The following is a 15634-nucleotide window of genomic DNA, read 5'->3' as shown; positions in this document are numbered from 1 at the left end:
CCTGCAAGGGATATCCCTGATGGCAGAGGGCATAGGCAGACTGCTTTTGAGAAGGTTTAGAGGGCCTGATCCTGTCCTGGCATGGTGGGGCACCAGGAGATAAGAAGGGAGTCACCGGTGAAGCCCCGTGCTGCTGCCTTGGGGGTGCGTGAACCCTCCCCAGCCCCACGCGTTTGGATGTGCACTGCTGTTTGGCAAAGGGAAAAGAAATGACACGGACCGTTCCTGGGAGCTAGTGGCCCAAAAATCCGTGGGAGTGAGCTTGGAGGAGAAGTGATACGCTGGGAAGGGGAGAAGAGAGGAGGAGTCCAGGCTGCAGCGCCCGTCGCAGCTGCTGTCTTGCAGGGAGAGTCCCTTCCTTGCGCTGGGGCTCAGCAGCGACCTTCGGGCTGGGGGCCAAGGGAACTGCAGCCTGCAGAGTCTCCCAAAACCTTCCCAAAACGATGGGAAAGGAGAGGCCCTGGGCGCCCTTGGGGTGCCGGGGCATAGCATGGTGCCAGCCAGCGGCACGGCATCGGGCTGCGCTCCGGACAAAAGGTGGCTGGGTTGACGGCCGGCGTGGGTAGATGCTTTTATTTAAATCTCTCTCTTTGTCCCATTGAGATGAGCAAACAAACCCTTTGCTCATCCTCCTAAAGGTCATCAGAGGCGTTCCTGCTTTTGTTTTGAAAGCTGGATTGATGCCGGGGTGCAGATCCCTCAAAGGAGGGACGGGGGGGGGGGGTGCCGGGGAAATGTAGGAAGGAAAATTAAAAATTGAAAGCAATTAATACCACACCTTCTTAAGACTAAATAAATGGGGAGGGGGGGCAGTCAGCAGCCCCCCACCGCAGCCATGCCTCCTCTCCCCAGTGCAAACTCCCCGCGCCGCCCCGTACCCCGCGCGCTGATGAAATGGAAAGTTGACCATAAATCAATGTCGGCGGCTGCGTTAGCTATGCATCAGCGGCTCGGCGCCGAGATGCACCAAAACAAAGCGCCGGCTGCTCGGTGTTCCCACACTGCCCCCTAATGCAGAGAGACCTCGGGAACTGGGGAGGACGGGGGGCTCTGGAACTCGGGGGGCTCACCCCCCCGACATCCCCTGCCCTCCCTGCCTCTCCTCCCTGCACCCCGAGGCACGTCTCTTCGGGTAAGGTCACCCACCGGGGTGAGGATGGGAAAGCCAGGGGCAATAGGGAGAGGTCCGCGTTGTCCTGCTCCCTCCTTGGATGCCACCATTTTCCCCCTGCTCGGCTGCCCTGACGTCTCGGTGGGATTCGCCACCGCTCCGCCGGTGCCGCCGGCTGTGGGCAACCGGCTCCGGCGAGGTGGCACAAGAGTCGCAAAACCAGGTGGCCCTTCCCAAAATCCCAGGGCAGAACTCGGTATCAGCCTTGCACCAGACAGGGTTTGAAGGAAGGTGGCTTACGAGCTGGAGGAAAGGAAAAGCAAGCGTCGGAGAAAGTTTTTTTTCTGGAAGTTTAGTAGGATGCCCGAGGCTTTTGTACCGAGCGTCTGGAGCATATGGTGGGATTTGCAGTCAACTTTCTCTCGGGTGCTCCAGCCAGATGGAGGTGACTGTTCTTGGCTCCGGCTGACATGGGTTTGTTTCCTGAAGAGCTTGTGTTAAACATATTCTTTAAAACCAGGCTTCTGCAGTTGGGAGCCCCAGCTGCAGGCGAAGCAGAGCTCCTGCCCACGGCTGCCTTCCGCCGTCTGCAGGGGAACTTGGCCCGCCTTGCCTTGCCTTGCCTTGCCTTGCCTTGTGTTGCCTTGCCTTGCCTTGCCCTGCCTTGCCCTGCCTTGCCCTGCCTTGCCCTGCCTTGCCTTGCCCTGCCTTGCCTTGCCTTGCCTTGCCTTGCCTTGCCTTGCCCTCTCTCGAGAAGATGCGGTTAGGTCCTCACCCAGCACCATGTGCTGGAAGGCGACCGGGTTCCTCTCCTCGACCTGGAGCATCTCTCCAAAAAGCTCCTTCAGGGATATCTTATTTTTTTTGTTGGCAACTTGCAAAACGTCCCTCTCCTTCGGTAGAAATAAAGCTCCTATCCAATAGACCCAGGCATGTCTTTAATTAATCTCCATCTAATTTATTTTAGTATTTTCTAATGTCAAAACCGGTAGGCAGGGGCAGGTATTTTACAACACAAGATGCCTTCCTATTGCTAACTCTAAATTGTCGGTATCTCGTGGCAGCGATGCTTTGCCTTCTCGTACCATCCTGCATTGTTCTGCCACCCCCAGAGGTGCTTGAAAATGTTTTTAAATAGAAAAACTCCCCCATTAGCTGAAAGTATGTAGCCCATAAAACATGATCCATTTGTGGTGAATTACGCTGGAAACATAAATTGACACACGCAGAGCTATGATAGCTCGTGCCATTTTCCATCTTTAATATTTTACAAGAAGTTTGAGGAGTCGAGCTCGTGAAAGACGGAGTGGAAATAACCTGATCGCCTGGAAGCTCCCCGTAGAAAGCGGCAGCGGCAGCAAACTTCAGTCGTCTGACGGGCCAGGTTGGGCTTTTAAAGTCCCCGTAGCGTAGAGGGGAAAAAAAATGAAGTAGAGAGGAGGCTGGGGCACCGAGAGCTGTCGGAAACAGTTTCCTCTAACGCCGTTTTAGCTGTTTGGGGTTGGTCGTTGGGGTTTTTTTTGAGGCAGCTACAGGAAGGTGAAGAATAACCCCCCGTGCAAGGCACCCAGTTTGGAGAAAAAAAGAGAAAAAAAAAAAAGAAAACTTGAGAGATGATGGGGTTTCTCTGGTTGGGGAGAGCGCTGGTCTTGAGATGAGAGTGAATTAGCTGCAGAGCAGGTCCTGCTCGCCCGGCGTGGCGTGTCGGATGGGGCTCTGCTGCGGATGCGACTCCGGGGCGTTTGGGATGTGGAGGAAGCGGAACTGCGTGCCTTCGGCCTCCTCTTGTAATAGCGCTAGTTAATAACTGCTAAATACAGATTTTTTAAGAAATAAGGGTTGTTCTGTTGGTTGGAGCCCACATGTCATCTCTGCAAAACACTTGTCTCAACCACCGTGATCCATCGGGATCATCTGCCGCTTCCTCTGCAGCGAGGGAAACCCGTGCGAAAAAGCAACCGATCCGGCAGGCATTCCCGGCTGAGCGCAGGTCCCGGCCCTGAAACATCTGCAAATATTTACGGAGATAACAATATCCAGAGGGTCTGCATTTCTGACGGAGTGGAGCAGCCGTGCCGCAGGGGCGCGGGAGGGGGCCGTGGCGGTTGCAGCCCGGAGCAAGCATTTTGGATGCTGCTGCTCGTTGCTGTTTTGTAAAAGCAAAAAGCAAAAAAAAAAAAAAAAAAAGGCAAAAAGCTCCTTTCGGCTCCTCCCCGCCTGCCGAAGCGTTTGCACGAGCTGGCCGTCTGCAGTCACGTTATCCAGAAGTCTCTGCCGGGAGCGGTACCGCATGGAATAACGCAACGGCGAAGATGCTGCGGCGCTGAGCCTGGAGCATCCCGGAGAGCAGCCGTGGGGCAGGACCGCGCTCCGGAGGACGCGTTCAGCAGCACAAACAAACCGATGCTCTCTGGATCCGCTTGCTGGGGGCGGGTGGATTTTTCTCTGGCGAAAATGCCGCCGCGTCTTACAGACGCGTCTCCTACGATGACCGAACGCTGCTTGCTCTGAAGCTCTCCATGCAGACCCAAAGCACCCCCTCCGGTCCCAGTCGGTGCGTGTCGGTCCCCCTCGCATTCGATACCAGTTAAACCCACAGCCTGGCGCGCTGGGGCGTGCGAGAGGGAGGATGTCGGGAGTCTGATAACTTCAAGACGGGGTCTGCGCGCCTGTCGGCTGGGCGTCTGGAGACCAGCGAGCTCCTCCTTGCAGCGCAGCGAGGCGGGCGTTGCGCAGGACCTGTTGACCCTCGCGTCGATGGGACGTGGAGGTTGGCCTCTGCCAGTCCTGGGTTTGCTCCTCCACTTGGTTTCATCGCACGTTCGCCTCCGCCGATAACCCCTACCCCAAATCCTCCGGCTGTGACGCGTAGGAAGGGCTTTGGTGGTGGCCAGACCTCGTCGGGGGCTGCTGTCCTCCACGGCCCCGTGGTCTTCTCTGCTCTGGTGGGACGTGGATGGAGAAGGCGCTTGGGTTGGCACCGGGAGGGTTGTCCTGAAGTGCCGCGACCGCTTCCAGCCAAGGTTCGCCGGGCATCAGGGACGGGGGCTGGTCGCCTTCAGCTCCTGGAGAATAAACGGTGGCGTAAACGGTGGGACTTCGTTTCCCCGCGCGCGGCGGCTGGAGCGGAGAGGCTGGCAGGAGGCTGTTGGTTTAAATCCGCTTGGCTCCATCTCGCTGCCGAACCGTTCAAATAAAAAAAAAAAAAAAAAAAAAGAGGAAAAAAACCCACCCTCTTACTTTATTTACATTGCACTCAAGTTTCCGCCGTACAAAAGATTTGCAGGTGCAAATATGTCCTGCCTTCATTAACTTCCCCTCCCTTTTTAATTTATGTGATTTCAATTTTCCTTCCCTGTACTGTTAATTAGGGGACCCTCTAATCAGTACCATTATCACAGTGGTATTCATGTTTAGGAAAGCTGCTAAACAAATGCTTGCAAAATTGCTAAATGGCTAATTAATGTCTGTTAATTAAGAAAATTGCTCATGGTAACAAACCATGCCATTGCTGGCAGCAGCTAGAAGGCGAACACTTGTTGAAATTAGTAACGAGGCAGGTAGAGAACATCTGCTCCGGCGCCGGTCCTGGAGCCTGCCGTCGCTTCCCATCACCTCCTGACAAAGCTCGTTTGCTTTCTCTACCAATTACACCTCCTTTGACTCCAAAAATCCATATTTTTTTTCCTTACGTTAACACGCACCGCTATATTCTTGCACCGAGCTCGTGGTTTTTCCAAGCAAATTTTCATTTCATTTTAAGGAAAATTTAAAAAAAAAAAAAAAAAGTGGGCGTTCAAGCCCAAAATGTCAGCGGCTGCTGCATTGCAGCCTTAAACCTGCACCGACTAATCTCTCCTTTTTTCCCCTAGACATCCTTTCTTTGCTCGCAAGCCATTTTACTCGCATCCTTAGGGAATCCACCTCGAGGAAGGATGTTGCATCCGTGCAGTCTGGCGATGCAGCCCCGGTTGTGCCGGCCAAACGCTGCCCAGGCGCGAGCTGGGACGTGCTCCTCGTCCTCTGCGCTCGCTCCAGCACCTCCAGTGAACCACGGTCAAAAAAAAAAAAAAACCCAAACCCCGGAGGTGTTTCCAACCTTTGGGATGAGAGAGGAAAAAATTATATTTTTTTTTGGTTTGGGGGTGTTTTTTGTATTTCCCCCAACCTCTCTGGTCCTCTCCTGCATATTTTTTCTTCCTCGTTTCACGCCCTTGCAAAGTGTTTCCCTGTGTGTTTATCATTGCAGACTTGGTTGAACTACCGGACCGTTTACCGTCAATGTGGCTGCTGTATTTTGACAGATGTTCTGATTTTTAATTTTTTTTTTTTTTTTTGCATATATCATTATTCATTGTTCAGCTACAAATGAATAGAAACTCAATTAAAAAGAGGAAAAAAAGAAAAAAAAAATTAAAAATGGGAGAACTGACTCCCCGACAAAACAGGTCCACCCGTCAATCCTTTTTTTAGCTCTTTCTGCGCTTTCATGTGCTAATCTATAACCTCCTTCTACTGTCTGACCTCACAGGGACCGCCTGGGTCACAGCCCTCGCCACACGCACAGCCTCCACCCCACAATCCTAACAGCATGATGGGACCCCACAGTCAGGTAAAGACACTAGCGATGGGTAGGGCTGTGAACCGGGACGTGCGCTCGATTTGCTTATTTTTTTTTCCTCTATAAGCATGCTGGGCAGCGGGTACCCGCTCCCCCGGGGAGCATCCCCCCGGGCACCCCAGCTCCGAAGCAAAATGTTGGTTTTTTCCCATTCTTTTTCCTTTTTTTTTTTTTTTTTTTTTTTTTTTTTTTTGGATGTGCAGTTGTCAATGGACTAAGAAGTCAATCGTGGGTATCAGACTGTTTTACCTTCCCAAGGTAGCCTGAGAAATTTAACTTGATGTGGGTTTTTAAGCTTCTGTTAGTAGCAGCAGTTGTAAAAAAAGTAACTTTAAGTCTTTCTTCTTTTTTTTTCAGTACTTAGCGTTGGGGGTTTTTTTGTGTGTGCGTGTCTGTATGTGCTTATTTGCCACTTTTTTTAATATATCTCTATATATTTAAACTTGAACGGTATCTAACACTCAGGGTTTCCCATGCACTAATTTTAACAGCCTCACCTAGTATTGCCGATGTCAAACGCTCTCAAACAATAAATCTACAGAGAAAATGTTAAAAAAAACGGACTCCGGACATCTTTTTTTTTTTTTTTTTTGCCCTTTTGAAACCTAACTTTTTTTAAAAAGGATGTCTCCAGAAAAAAAAAAAAACAAAAAAAAACAAAAAACAAAACCAGTGTGTACAGTCTAACCGGCGTGCGTGGGGAGCGTGCTGCCTCCCCGCAGCTCGGCCCTGACCTCCCTTTTGTGTCCCCGCAGCCGTTCATGTCGCCGCGCTACGCCGGAGGTCCCCGGCCCCCCATCAGGATGGGCAACCAGGTACTGCGCTCCCGGGCTCCGCGCCGGCGGGTTTCTTGGGGACGGCTTTTATTTGGGGAGGGGGACGAGGGCCACGTGTCCTGCAGGTGCTCCTGGGGTTTGGATGGCGAGCGTCGCCTCCCTCGGGCATCCTCCGTTTTCTTACTGCTGGACCGTCAAGTGTCACGAAACCCGTTTATTTTACTGTTTTTTTGAGGTTCGGGCATATCCAGGGTGTAAACGGCGGTGGGGTGTGTGCCGCTTTTTATTTGTGGTGTTTTCAGCACGGCCGTGCCGCGGGCTCGGTGCCCAGCCGGATTTTCCCTGCAATCGCAGAAAATTAAAGTGATGGAGATAATCCTGCTGCTGGGTTGACCGAGCGCTTAGATCAGCGGCGGGGTCAAGCGGGGCAGGTCACTGCTGAATTTTTTGGGTTCGGTTTATCCTCTTATCCCAGCTTAAACAAGGGCAGTTTGTTTCTGGCCTTACGGATGGAGGCTTCCACCCCACGCGCTGCCTGAACGCGTGGCCTTTGGTTCAGGAATTCATCTCGTTCCCAGCAATGCCGTGCAGATCCATAGGGTAATGACCGAACCAGAGGTTATTTGTCATTAAAGGGAAATTAAAGGAAACCTGTAATTCCTTTGAGTAGCAAACGTGGCTGTGCAAAAATTATCTCGGGAGCTTGTTTTTTGGCTAACAACATTATTTTTATATAGCTCCTATTAGCAGAATGAGCAGGATAGTCAGGAAATAGGATGTAGCAGCTCGCTTCGTGTTTGTGCTTGCTGGATTTGAGACTTGAATCGCTGGAACTTGCAAAATGACGGTGAGACAGCTGAGATGTAGCTGAGAAAAACTCAGGGGGGCTGATGTAGGACCCCTCCAAGCCCGGACAGGCTGGAAAAGCCTCCCACCCAAGGCACTGGTGGCTGTTTTAGCAAGGTATTAATTAACTGCACCTCCTCACGGGACAGTTTTAACAGGAGCCCATCCTGCTGTGGTCCTGAGCTCGTCCCAAGCTCCTCTGGAGGTGAACACAGTGAGCTGGGGCAGGCGTGGGTCCGGTCTGGGGAGGCTGCTCTTGCAGCAGGGTCAAGCATCCAGGATTGGGTAAAGTTAATTAGAAGGATTTAATTTTTTCCCCCCAAACGCCACGTATAAAACACCGTTTTGTACCTACCCAGAGCTCGGCAAGGTTGTGGTCACATCCAGAGGGACAAGAGGAATAAATAGGCAGGCGGGAAGGTCAGGCAGCAGAAGTGTAAATATCCATCTCTGCAACGCCCCTGGTTTATCTTCCTCCTGCTGCCAGCTTCCAGGCTGCGAAAAAATCGGGATTGGGCAGATTCTGCCTCGGCACGGCCATGTGCACCCAGTGCCTGCGCTGTGCTCCAGCAGTGGGATCTGTCTGTGTCGGTATTCAAATAAAAAGCAGCGCTGTAGCAAAACTGTTTACAGTTTGCTTCCCCCGGGCAGATGGTAGCTACGTTTTTCTCCCCCTTTATCTATTCGGAGCAGCCTTTGAACTTTAAATAGCCACGTTGCCCCAGCAGAGCGTGGGTTTGGGGAGGGGGAGCATCCGTCTCCCCCTCTGCCCGCGTGGGGACGGGTCCGAACGCTGGTCTGCTGCAAATGGAGCATCTCTCCGCCGGCAGCCGATGAATCGCTGCAACCTGCACGGTTTGGCCCTGGAATGTAAATACCGGGGAGCCACGCTGCCCGTCTCCTTTCCTTGTCGGCTTTGATGCCTCTGCCCCGTGCAGCCCGGGCTTTCCCCCCGGCTCCCCTAAAATACGGCAGCCTGGCGGCACACGGGCTGCGGGGAGAGGAGGAAACGCTGACACCTTGTTTGGTTTTTTTAGAGGGTGGTTGTGAAAGGAAAGGGGAGGCAAACGCCCGGAGGCTGTAGGAAGATGCCCGGGATGCGGCGGGATGCGGGATGCTCGGGCAGCCGCAGGTCGTGCTGCGGCAGGAGGGGTGGTGCACCCTGGGGAGCACACCAAGGAGCCCCCCTAAAGCCTCAACCCAAATCTATCTCTTTAGGCTGCATTGTAGCAATTACTATTTTTTTTCATCTTCCTCCCCTTGTTTTCACAGCCCCCGGGTGCCGTTCCCGGTACACAGCCATTGCTGCCCAATTCGATGGATCCCACGCGACAGCAAGGTAAACCCAGCGGAGGAGGGACGAACGGTTAACGTTTCTCGTTAGCCGTTAAATTTGGGACCCGAAGCGGCTGCCGTGCCGCGTAACGCCCCTGCTTTCCTCCCAACAGGGCACCCTAACATGGGCGGCCCCATGCAAAGGATGAATCCTCCGCGAGGGATGGGCCCCATGGGTCCCGGTCCACAGGTAAGCCCAACGCCAAAGAGCCTCTTACAGCTCGGCAAACGCCGCGCACCATCGAAACGACCTCCTGGGGCGCAAAGGGCTGGGAGTTACCCCCCCCCACCCCCCACGCCCTGTCCCCCCATTAGTGTTAATGCGTTTTACATTAGTCTTGCATCTGGAACTCCCTCCTTTTAACGTGAGCAAGGTCTTCAGAGCTCGTTTAAGGGTATCGCAACCTCCCTGTTGCCCTTCCGTCAAAGGGGATGGCACTTAGCGCCGCGCCGGAGCAGCCTTTGAGTGCATTACGCTGCCTGCCTGGGAAATAGTTATGACCCTAACAGCAGGAAGGGGAAAGGAGGCTTGCATTAAAAATAAATAAATAAAAAGAAATGGCAAAGATGCCTTTAGCAGGGGAATAAGGCTTCCCTCTGCGAGGTTCCCCTCCGTGCGCCCCTCCTGCTGCCTGCTTGAGCTCTCTATTTCAGCAAAGGGGACTAAACTCTTGAAATTAAGCAGATCTGGGTTAATATATGCTGTCTTTCCATTGATTCGCTTTACGGAGTGGCTTGTTGTTGACTCACTCCTGTTTGTTCCTTCTACGAGACTTCAAAACCAGATTACCATATTTTGGTTGGAGGTTTATCCTCTCTGCATCGTCGCCTACGTCAAGTTTGTAGTGCGAGGATCAGAGTCTGTCAAGAGACGAGCGGGTGCGCTGGAGTTTTGTTTTGTTTTTCCCCTGGAGACTGTTGAGATAAGCGAATATTGTGTAAAGAGGGAGTTGTGTCATCCCTTTTTAACACCAGCCTGAGGATGCTGCTCAGGGATGCCCGGCTGTCTCTGCAGGCACCCGGATCCATCCCGGGGCAGGAGGTAAAAAACCCGCATGAGCATCGTTTCCCAGACTAGCCCTCCGATAGCGCCGCTGCTCTGCTTAAAATCCTCCTTTCCTGGAGGACTGCACCCAAAAAAACCGGCATTTGTTAGCGTGGCCTGTGCCAAGGAGAGCGGCGGTGGTTTGCCTGGGGGAGGCTGCTCGCTTCCCACTTGCAAAGCACGCCGCGAAACTTGGAAGCCGCGAGCGCGCGTTCAGCGCCGCGTGGGATGGCGGCGGCTCTGGGAGCCGGCAGGAGTTGTGAAATGTTCAGAGCTTTATTTTTGACTCCGCCGTTCCCTGTGTACGTACATTAGGGAGAGGTTTTTTAAAAGGCAGCCTTCCCCTGGAGAAGCGCTGGGCTTCCCAATCTGGCACCCGCGGGGCGCTGCCTCCCCGCAGCCATCCAGGAACCAGCGCCTGTGCAGGCAACCACCAAAAATACCCAACCAAACCCAGCAGCCTCTCACACCTCGCACGCCCAGGGCTTTTTTTCCTTTAAGCTTTGCATCGGGACCTGCCCGAAGACTCCTTAAATTATTTGAAAGGGCTGCCGAGCGTCCAGCCAGGACATCCCGGCATCCTGACAGCAGCTGCTTATTACATACCAACGATGAATCATCCCTTACAGCTGATCACCGCTGCCTTTTTCCCTTTAATAGTCGCAGTTTTAGCTCTGCAGAAGCCAGGGTTAGCTTTGCCGGTGCCTGTATGAAGAGGGTTTGTAGCTCACTGGGTTTCGGCAGCATCTTGCCGGAGCCCAGCATCCAGGTTGCTCAGCACAGCTGCGTTCCCTCTCCACCCTCCCTGAGCATCTTTCAGACAGCTTCGTTTTCCAGCCTTTCAGCTCCAATTAAAAATGCTGAGGCTTTTTTTTTTTTAAAAAAAAAAAAAAAAAAAAAACAACCAAGGGGTTTGATGCTGCTATTCAGTGTAAATGGCTGGAATTTCTTTCAATTAAGGACTTGCCGGTAATTTGTTTGGGGAAAACCCTTTTCTGCCTCTTCAAAACAAACTTCGATGATGCCCTCAGGAGAGCACCGTGCTCCGGTGCATCCACAAACCCAGGGAAAAATCGACAGCTCTGATGCATTGCACTTAAAATCCAGCTTGGAACGCTCCGAGGGGCTGCAAAATAGGAAGCGGCCAGCCATCCCCCCCCTCCTGCCTTAGCAATTTTTTTCTTTAAACGGCAGAACTACAGCCCAAAAAGATGCATCGTGGGGGGAAGGTGGGAGGGGAGGAGCGTCAGCGCGACCTAAATCCGGCTGCACGTCGCCCAGAGGGTACGGGGAGCAAAGCGCAGACCAAATGGAGCGCGGCATTCGGGAGATTCCTCTTCCTTCGCTGCCTTGGGCTTGGCTTTGTACTAGAGCTGGTTTTAGGAGATGAGGGATGCAGATCTGAGGCTCCCGGTCCCAGCTGGAGGCTAAGCCAGGCTGGAATAAGCCAGGAGAGGAGCCCCAAGGGGCTGGCTGCGGACCTGCTCCGGGGGACGTAGCAGAGAGCTGGGAAGCAACGGGAAAACGAGCCCGGCTTGGTTTTCCCTACTCCAGCTGTCATCCTGGGAGCAGGGGATGCTCCGTCTCGGGGGGAGCTCGTGCAGCCTTTTCCCGTCCTTACGCTGCAGCAATAACCTTCCAAGCGATGCCGCCTTTTCTCCTCCTGCCCCTGTTTTCTCCCGCACAAAAAGACAAACCCAAAAGGCTGTTGTTGGCGCCGGGGGGCTGTGAGCAGATTTGTCTCCCGGAGCTGGGAGGGGGCTGTTTTCTCTCCACCAGCATGGCATCAGAGACCGGGGGGGACTTCGGGGCTCAGCCTGGCTCCCTTCCATATTCAGCCGCCTGGCTTTTTTATAAACACAATTGCTAATTGCCCCTACGTTCAGCATCGTCTAATATTTATTTTTTTTTTAAAGCTCATTTTTGCAAACTAACCTTCTTGTTTTTTTGTTTGTTGTTGTTTTTGTGGTCTTTTTTTTTTTCCCTTCTCTTGTCTTCTCCGGTTTCCCTTCCCGTTACGGTAGACTGACCCTTGGTTATCGTTGCAGAACTACGGCAGCGGCATGAGACCTCCACCCAACTCCCTAGGTCCCGGCATGCCCGGAATTAACATGTAAGGCAAACCCTGCACGGGGGATGTTTGGCCGCTGACTCGGGCTTTGCAGGATCATATGGATAAAAAAAACTTCTTTCTTTCTTTTTTTTCCCCGTTTTAATTTTGACCCCAGGGGGCCGGGAGCTGGCAGACCGTGGCCGAACCCCAGCAGTGCTAACTCAGTGAGTATCCCACGGTCCTTGAAGCAAGAGCGGGGCTGGTTGGGAACCGTCCCGCAAATGAGGCCGTTCCCCGTTAGCTGAATCCTGCTAACGAAGCGGGGGTCCCCAGCCTCTTGTTTAGGGGCTGCATCTGAAGCCTAAGCCTTGCTCCCGTCCTGCTCTCCCTGGGGCGGCGTGCAGCCGCGGGGGCTGGTGGGCCCTGGGACCCCCATCCCAGCCGGGCTGGGGGGGCGGCGGGGGCTCTCGGCTGTGCCCCGCGGCTGAACCTGGCTCTCTTCTCTCTGTTAGATCCCATACTCTTCTTCATCACCTGGTACATACGTGGTGAGTCCTCCTGCTCCATCTGTCCATCCTGTCGTCGGGGTGCAGAGACGTTACGGCTCGGAGAGCTCGTGCGGTTTTGGGGGGAATCGGTGCCGGGGTGGGGAGGGGGGGGCCAGGCTGGGTTTGGGGGTGCCAGGTCCGGCCGGGGGAGGCGTTTGAAAACGTGGGGAGGTGGGCGATGCTCGTGTTTGTGTGGCTGACCCCCGCTTCGTTTCTCCGCAGGGTCCGCCCGGCGGCGGCGGTCCTCCGGGGACACCCATCATGCCCAGTCCCGCAGGTACGAGACCCCCGAGACCCCCGAAACCCCCGTCTCCCGGGCTCCTGCCCCTTCCCCTGCCAGGAGACCCCCATCCCTGGGGCCGCGCCACCAAGCGCAAGCAACTTCTGCCCAACTGGCGAAAACCAATTTCTGTAGCTTTTGCCTTTTCGGGGAGCGAGCGGTGTGGGCTGCTTGGCTTTGGGATGGTATTTGGGGACATTTGTTTATCCATCTATGGATTTGGATGCTGCCGGGGCTCGGGGAGGTGAGGAGTGCTACACGGCGAGGAATTACCTCCCCGTGCTTCCCAGCCAGGAGTTGAATTATTTTTCACAGTTGAATTTCTGTGATTAAAAACTTTGTGGATCTTCATTAAATACAAATTAACCAGAAAATGGTGGTACTTAGAGGGAATTTTAGGTGATAAAATACAAAAGAATGAGTTCAAGTGGCATGAGTTTGTTTTAATTAAGAAATGAATTAATCACCCGACTTACTGGGCTTCACTGTTCCACAGATTCAACAAATTCAAGTGACAACATCTACACAATGATTAATCCAGTACCGCCTGCAGGCAGTCGATCGAATGTAAGTCTGCTTTCTAATAATTTACATATCAGATACCATAACAAATCATAATTAACTTCATCAGTTGAGAGTAAAGCAGTTTAATTGATTTCAGCCATTTGTTACAAAACAGAAATAACACAAACCATCAAAAAGCGATTAACTCTTTGGCGACTTTGTTAATTTTTTATGCTTATTAAGGGAGCGGTGGTCCTGCTGCTCCGGCCGAGGTGGTGGCAGCTGCGTGCCCGCCGAGATGCTGTGTTTTGCGGGAGACGGGCAGACTTAAATCCGTTTAAATACTAGTTGGAGGGAGTCCTCCGCCCTGCCCATGGGTCTGGGTCTGCCCGCACCCATCCGGCCAAATTTTATGGGTGAACCCACAGGACCGTGAGCCCCCAGACATGCCCCGCAGCCTCGGAGGGTGGATGCGTCCCTCCTCTCGCCCAGCTCCGGAGGGATGGCTGGGGAGGGGACGGTCCCCAGGAGCCGCCGTGGCCGTGGCAGACGTGCGGGGTGGTTTCGTGGCTGATTTTGGTTTTGTCGCCTTTTTCTTCCGCAGTTCCCGATGGGCCCCGGCTCCGACGGCCCCATGGGCGGCATGGGTGGCATGGAGCCCCATCACATGAACGGATCGTTAGGTGAGCGCCCGCGCGGGGGGCTGCGGCTCGGGGAGCCCCGCCGTGCCTTCGCTCCCTGGGCAGAGCATCCCAGGGTCAGCCCCCAGTTCGGACCAGTGCTCGAAGCACTGGAAATCGGAGGGGGAGTCTGGAGGGTGGGGGGGAGCAGGGCGGGGGGGTGCAGGGGCCATCGCTGCATGCTCAATAAGGCTGTTCTCCTTTTGTGTCCCCCCCTGCGCAGGGTCAGGAGACATAGATGGACTTCCAAAAGTAAGTGAGTTGCAGAGCGGGTGTGTGGGCCCCCCCTTTTTCTCGGCACTGGGGTGCCGGTGTGACCCCAACGGATGGGGACACGGCAGGGGGACGTGAGCGGGGCAGGCAGGGCTGCGTCCTGCCCCCACGGCGTTTCGGGGAGCGCAGGGACCCGCTCACCGCCTCCCCCCCCATCTCCTGCAGAATTCTCCAAACAACATAAGTGGCATTAGCAATCCCCCGGGCACTCCAAGAGACGACGGGGAGCTGGGAGGCAACTTTCTCCATTCCTTCCAAAATGACAATGTGAGTGAGTGAGTGAGTGCCTCCCTGGGGACGGGGCGGGGGGATGGTTCCCGGGGGGATGGTGGGTGCAAGCTCGGGTCCTCAGCGGGATAGGGGTGTACCGCAGGAGAGGAGAGGATCCTGCGGGATGGAGGAGAGAGGATCCCGCAGGATGGAGAGGAACCGCTGCAGATGCAGCCAGCTGTGCTGGCCTGGCCGATTTGAGGCTCTGTGCGTGGCTGCAGACATCCCTCCTCTTCTTCCTCTATTAGCAGCGTATATACACGTGTGCATGTTAATTATTTGTTTTAAATTGCGTCTCAGCCCATACCGTTCTGCTGATTTTCTCCCCGGAAAAGCAAGTTAGAGAGCAGATTACGCCCTGATAAATTGGAGTCTCCAGCGTATCCTCTCCTCCTGATTTATTAGATCCGATTAGGTCGCTGTGTAGTTGTCATCAGCCTCCTTTTGCACCCCCGCTTCGGTGCCTGGGGGTCCGGCCCGCCTGGTTTCTCACCCTGGCTCTGTCTCTCTTCCAGTATTCCCCCAGCATGACGATGAGTGTGTGATTTCCCTCCCCCTCCTCCTCTCCAGGATCAAGAGAGTCAGCTGCCGTTCGGAGGATCTCAACGAATTATGCAAGAAGAAGAAGAAGAAGAAGCTAGGTGTATGGGCAGGGAGACGCGTGGCGGGGGCCAAAACCCCAGGTTTAGTTTCATGCAATAAAAAGGCTGAACTTTTTATTCCATAAAACATGAAGGACAAAACTTAAAATATTTCAAGACATGACAAGACCCTTCTTTGTGCAGAAGGGTTTATATATGTACATGACACTTCTTTTTGGAAACAAACGGAAGCCTCTAGCACCCAACTCCGATCTCTTTGCTTTGTTCTTTTAAATAAAGACAGAAACCGAACCTGTTGTATGTTTGTGCCGTGCGACACCAGGAAGCTAGTCTAGATATGAAATCTCATGTTGTCTCTGTTGTAGTCATTTTTTTAAATAAACTGGACAGTTTACAATGGTGGTTTTCGTTCAGAAGGCCTGTTTTGTTTTGGTTTTGGGGGTTTTTTTTCCCTTCTATTTTTGGTTTTTTTGGTTCGTTTGCAGCACAACGCTTCCTCCTCCAGTTAACAAGATCTGCTTTGGGGAAGAGACTCCACCACCTCGTTATAAACTTGTTAACGCAGGTGACCCCTTCTAGGATCACATCCTCGAATGAATCGTGATCTTGCTCTCTGTGACTGTGGCATGCACTGTGTTAGTCTTTCCCCCCCTCTCTGAGTACCAGAAGAAATCTCTGTCCCTCCCTTCC

General features: G+C 53.5%; 1 protein-coding gene across 7 annotated transcripts in view; it reads left to right on the top strand.

Moving 5' to 3' along the window:
• SSBP3 (single stranded DNA binding protein 3) overlaps positions 1-15346 on the top strand; it is a 55331-nt gene extending 39985 nt beyond the window's left edge. Inside the window, exons 6-18 of one of the 7 annotated variants that reach the window (XM_075037165.1) lie at positions 5643-5723; positions 6488-6547; positions 8627-8693; positions 8803-8879; positions 11783-11847; positions 11963-12011; positions 12300-12335; positions 12558-12612; positions 13112-13182; positions 13724-13802; positions 14023-14051; positions 14238-14339; positions 14913-15346. In XM_075037165.1, the coding sequence (XP_074893266.1) occupies positions 5643-5723; positions 6488-6547; positions 8627-8693; positions 8803-8879; positions 11783-11847; positions 11963-12011; positions 12300-12335; positions 12558-12612; positions 13112-13182; positions 13724-13802; positions 14023-14051; positions 14238-14339; positions 14913-15044 (903 nt within the window). In that variant the 3' untranslated portion in view covers positions 15045-15346. Of the gene's footprint in view, positions 1-5642; positions 5724-6487; positions 6548-8626; positions 8694-8802; positions 8880-11782; positions 11848-11962; positions 12012-12299; positions 12336-12557; positions 12613-13111; positions 13183-13723; positions 13803-14022; positions 14052-14237; positions 14340-14857 lie in introns of all 7 variants that reach the window. The other 6 variants (XM_075037168.1, XM_075037167.1, XM_075037171.1 and 3 more) reach the window with 6 other exon arrangements.
• The last annotated feature ends 288 nt before the right edge of the window (positions 15347-15634 follow it).

Source organism: Buteo buteo, chromosome 10 (genome assembly GCF_964188355.1).
Source record: "Buteo buteo chromosome 10, bButBut1.hap1.1, whole genome shotgun sequence".
In the NCBI taxonomy this organism is placed as follows: domain Eukaryota; kingdom Metazoa; phylum Chordata; class Aves; order Accipitriformes; family Accipitridae; genus Buteo; species Buteo buteo.
This window is presented reverse-complemented; position numbering and strand designations above follow the sequence as displayed.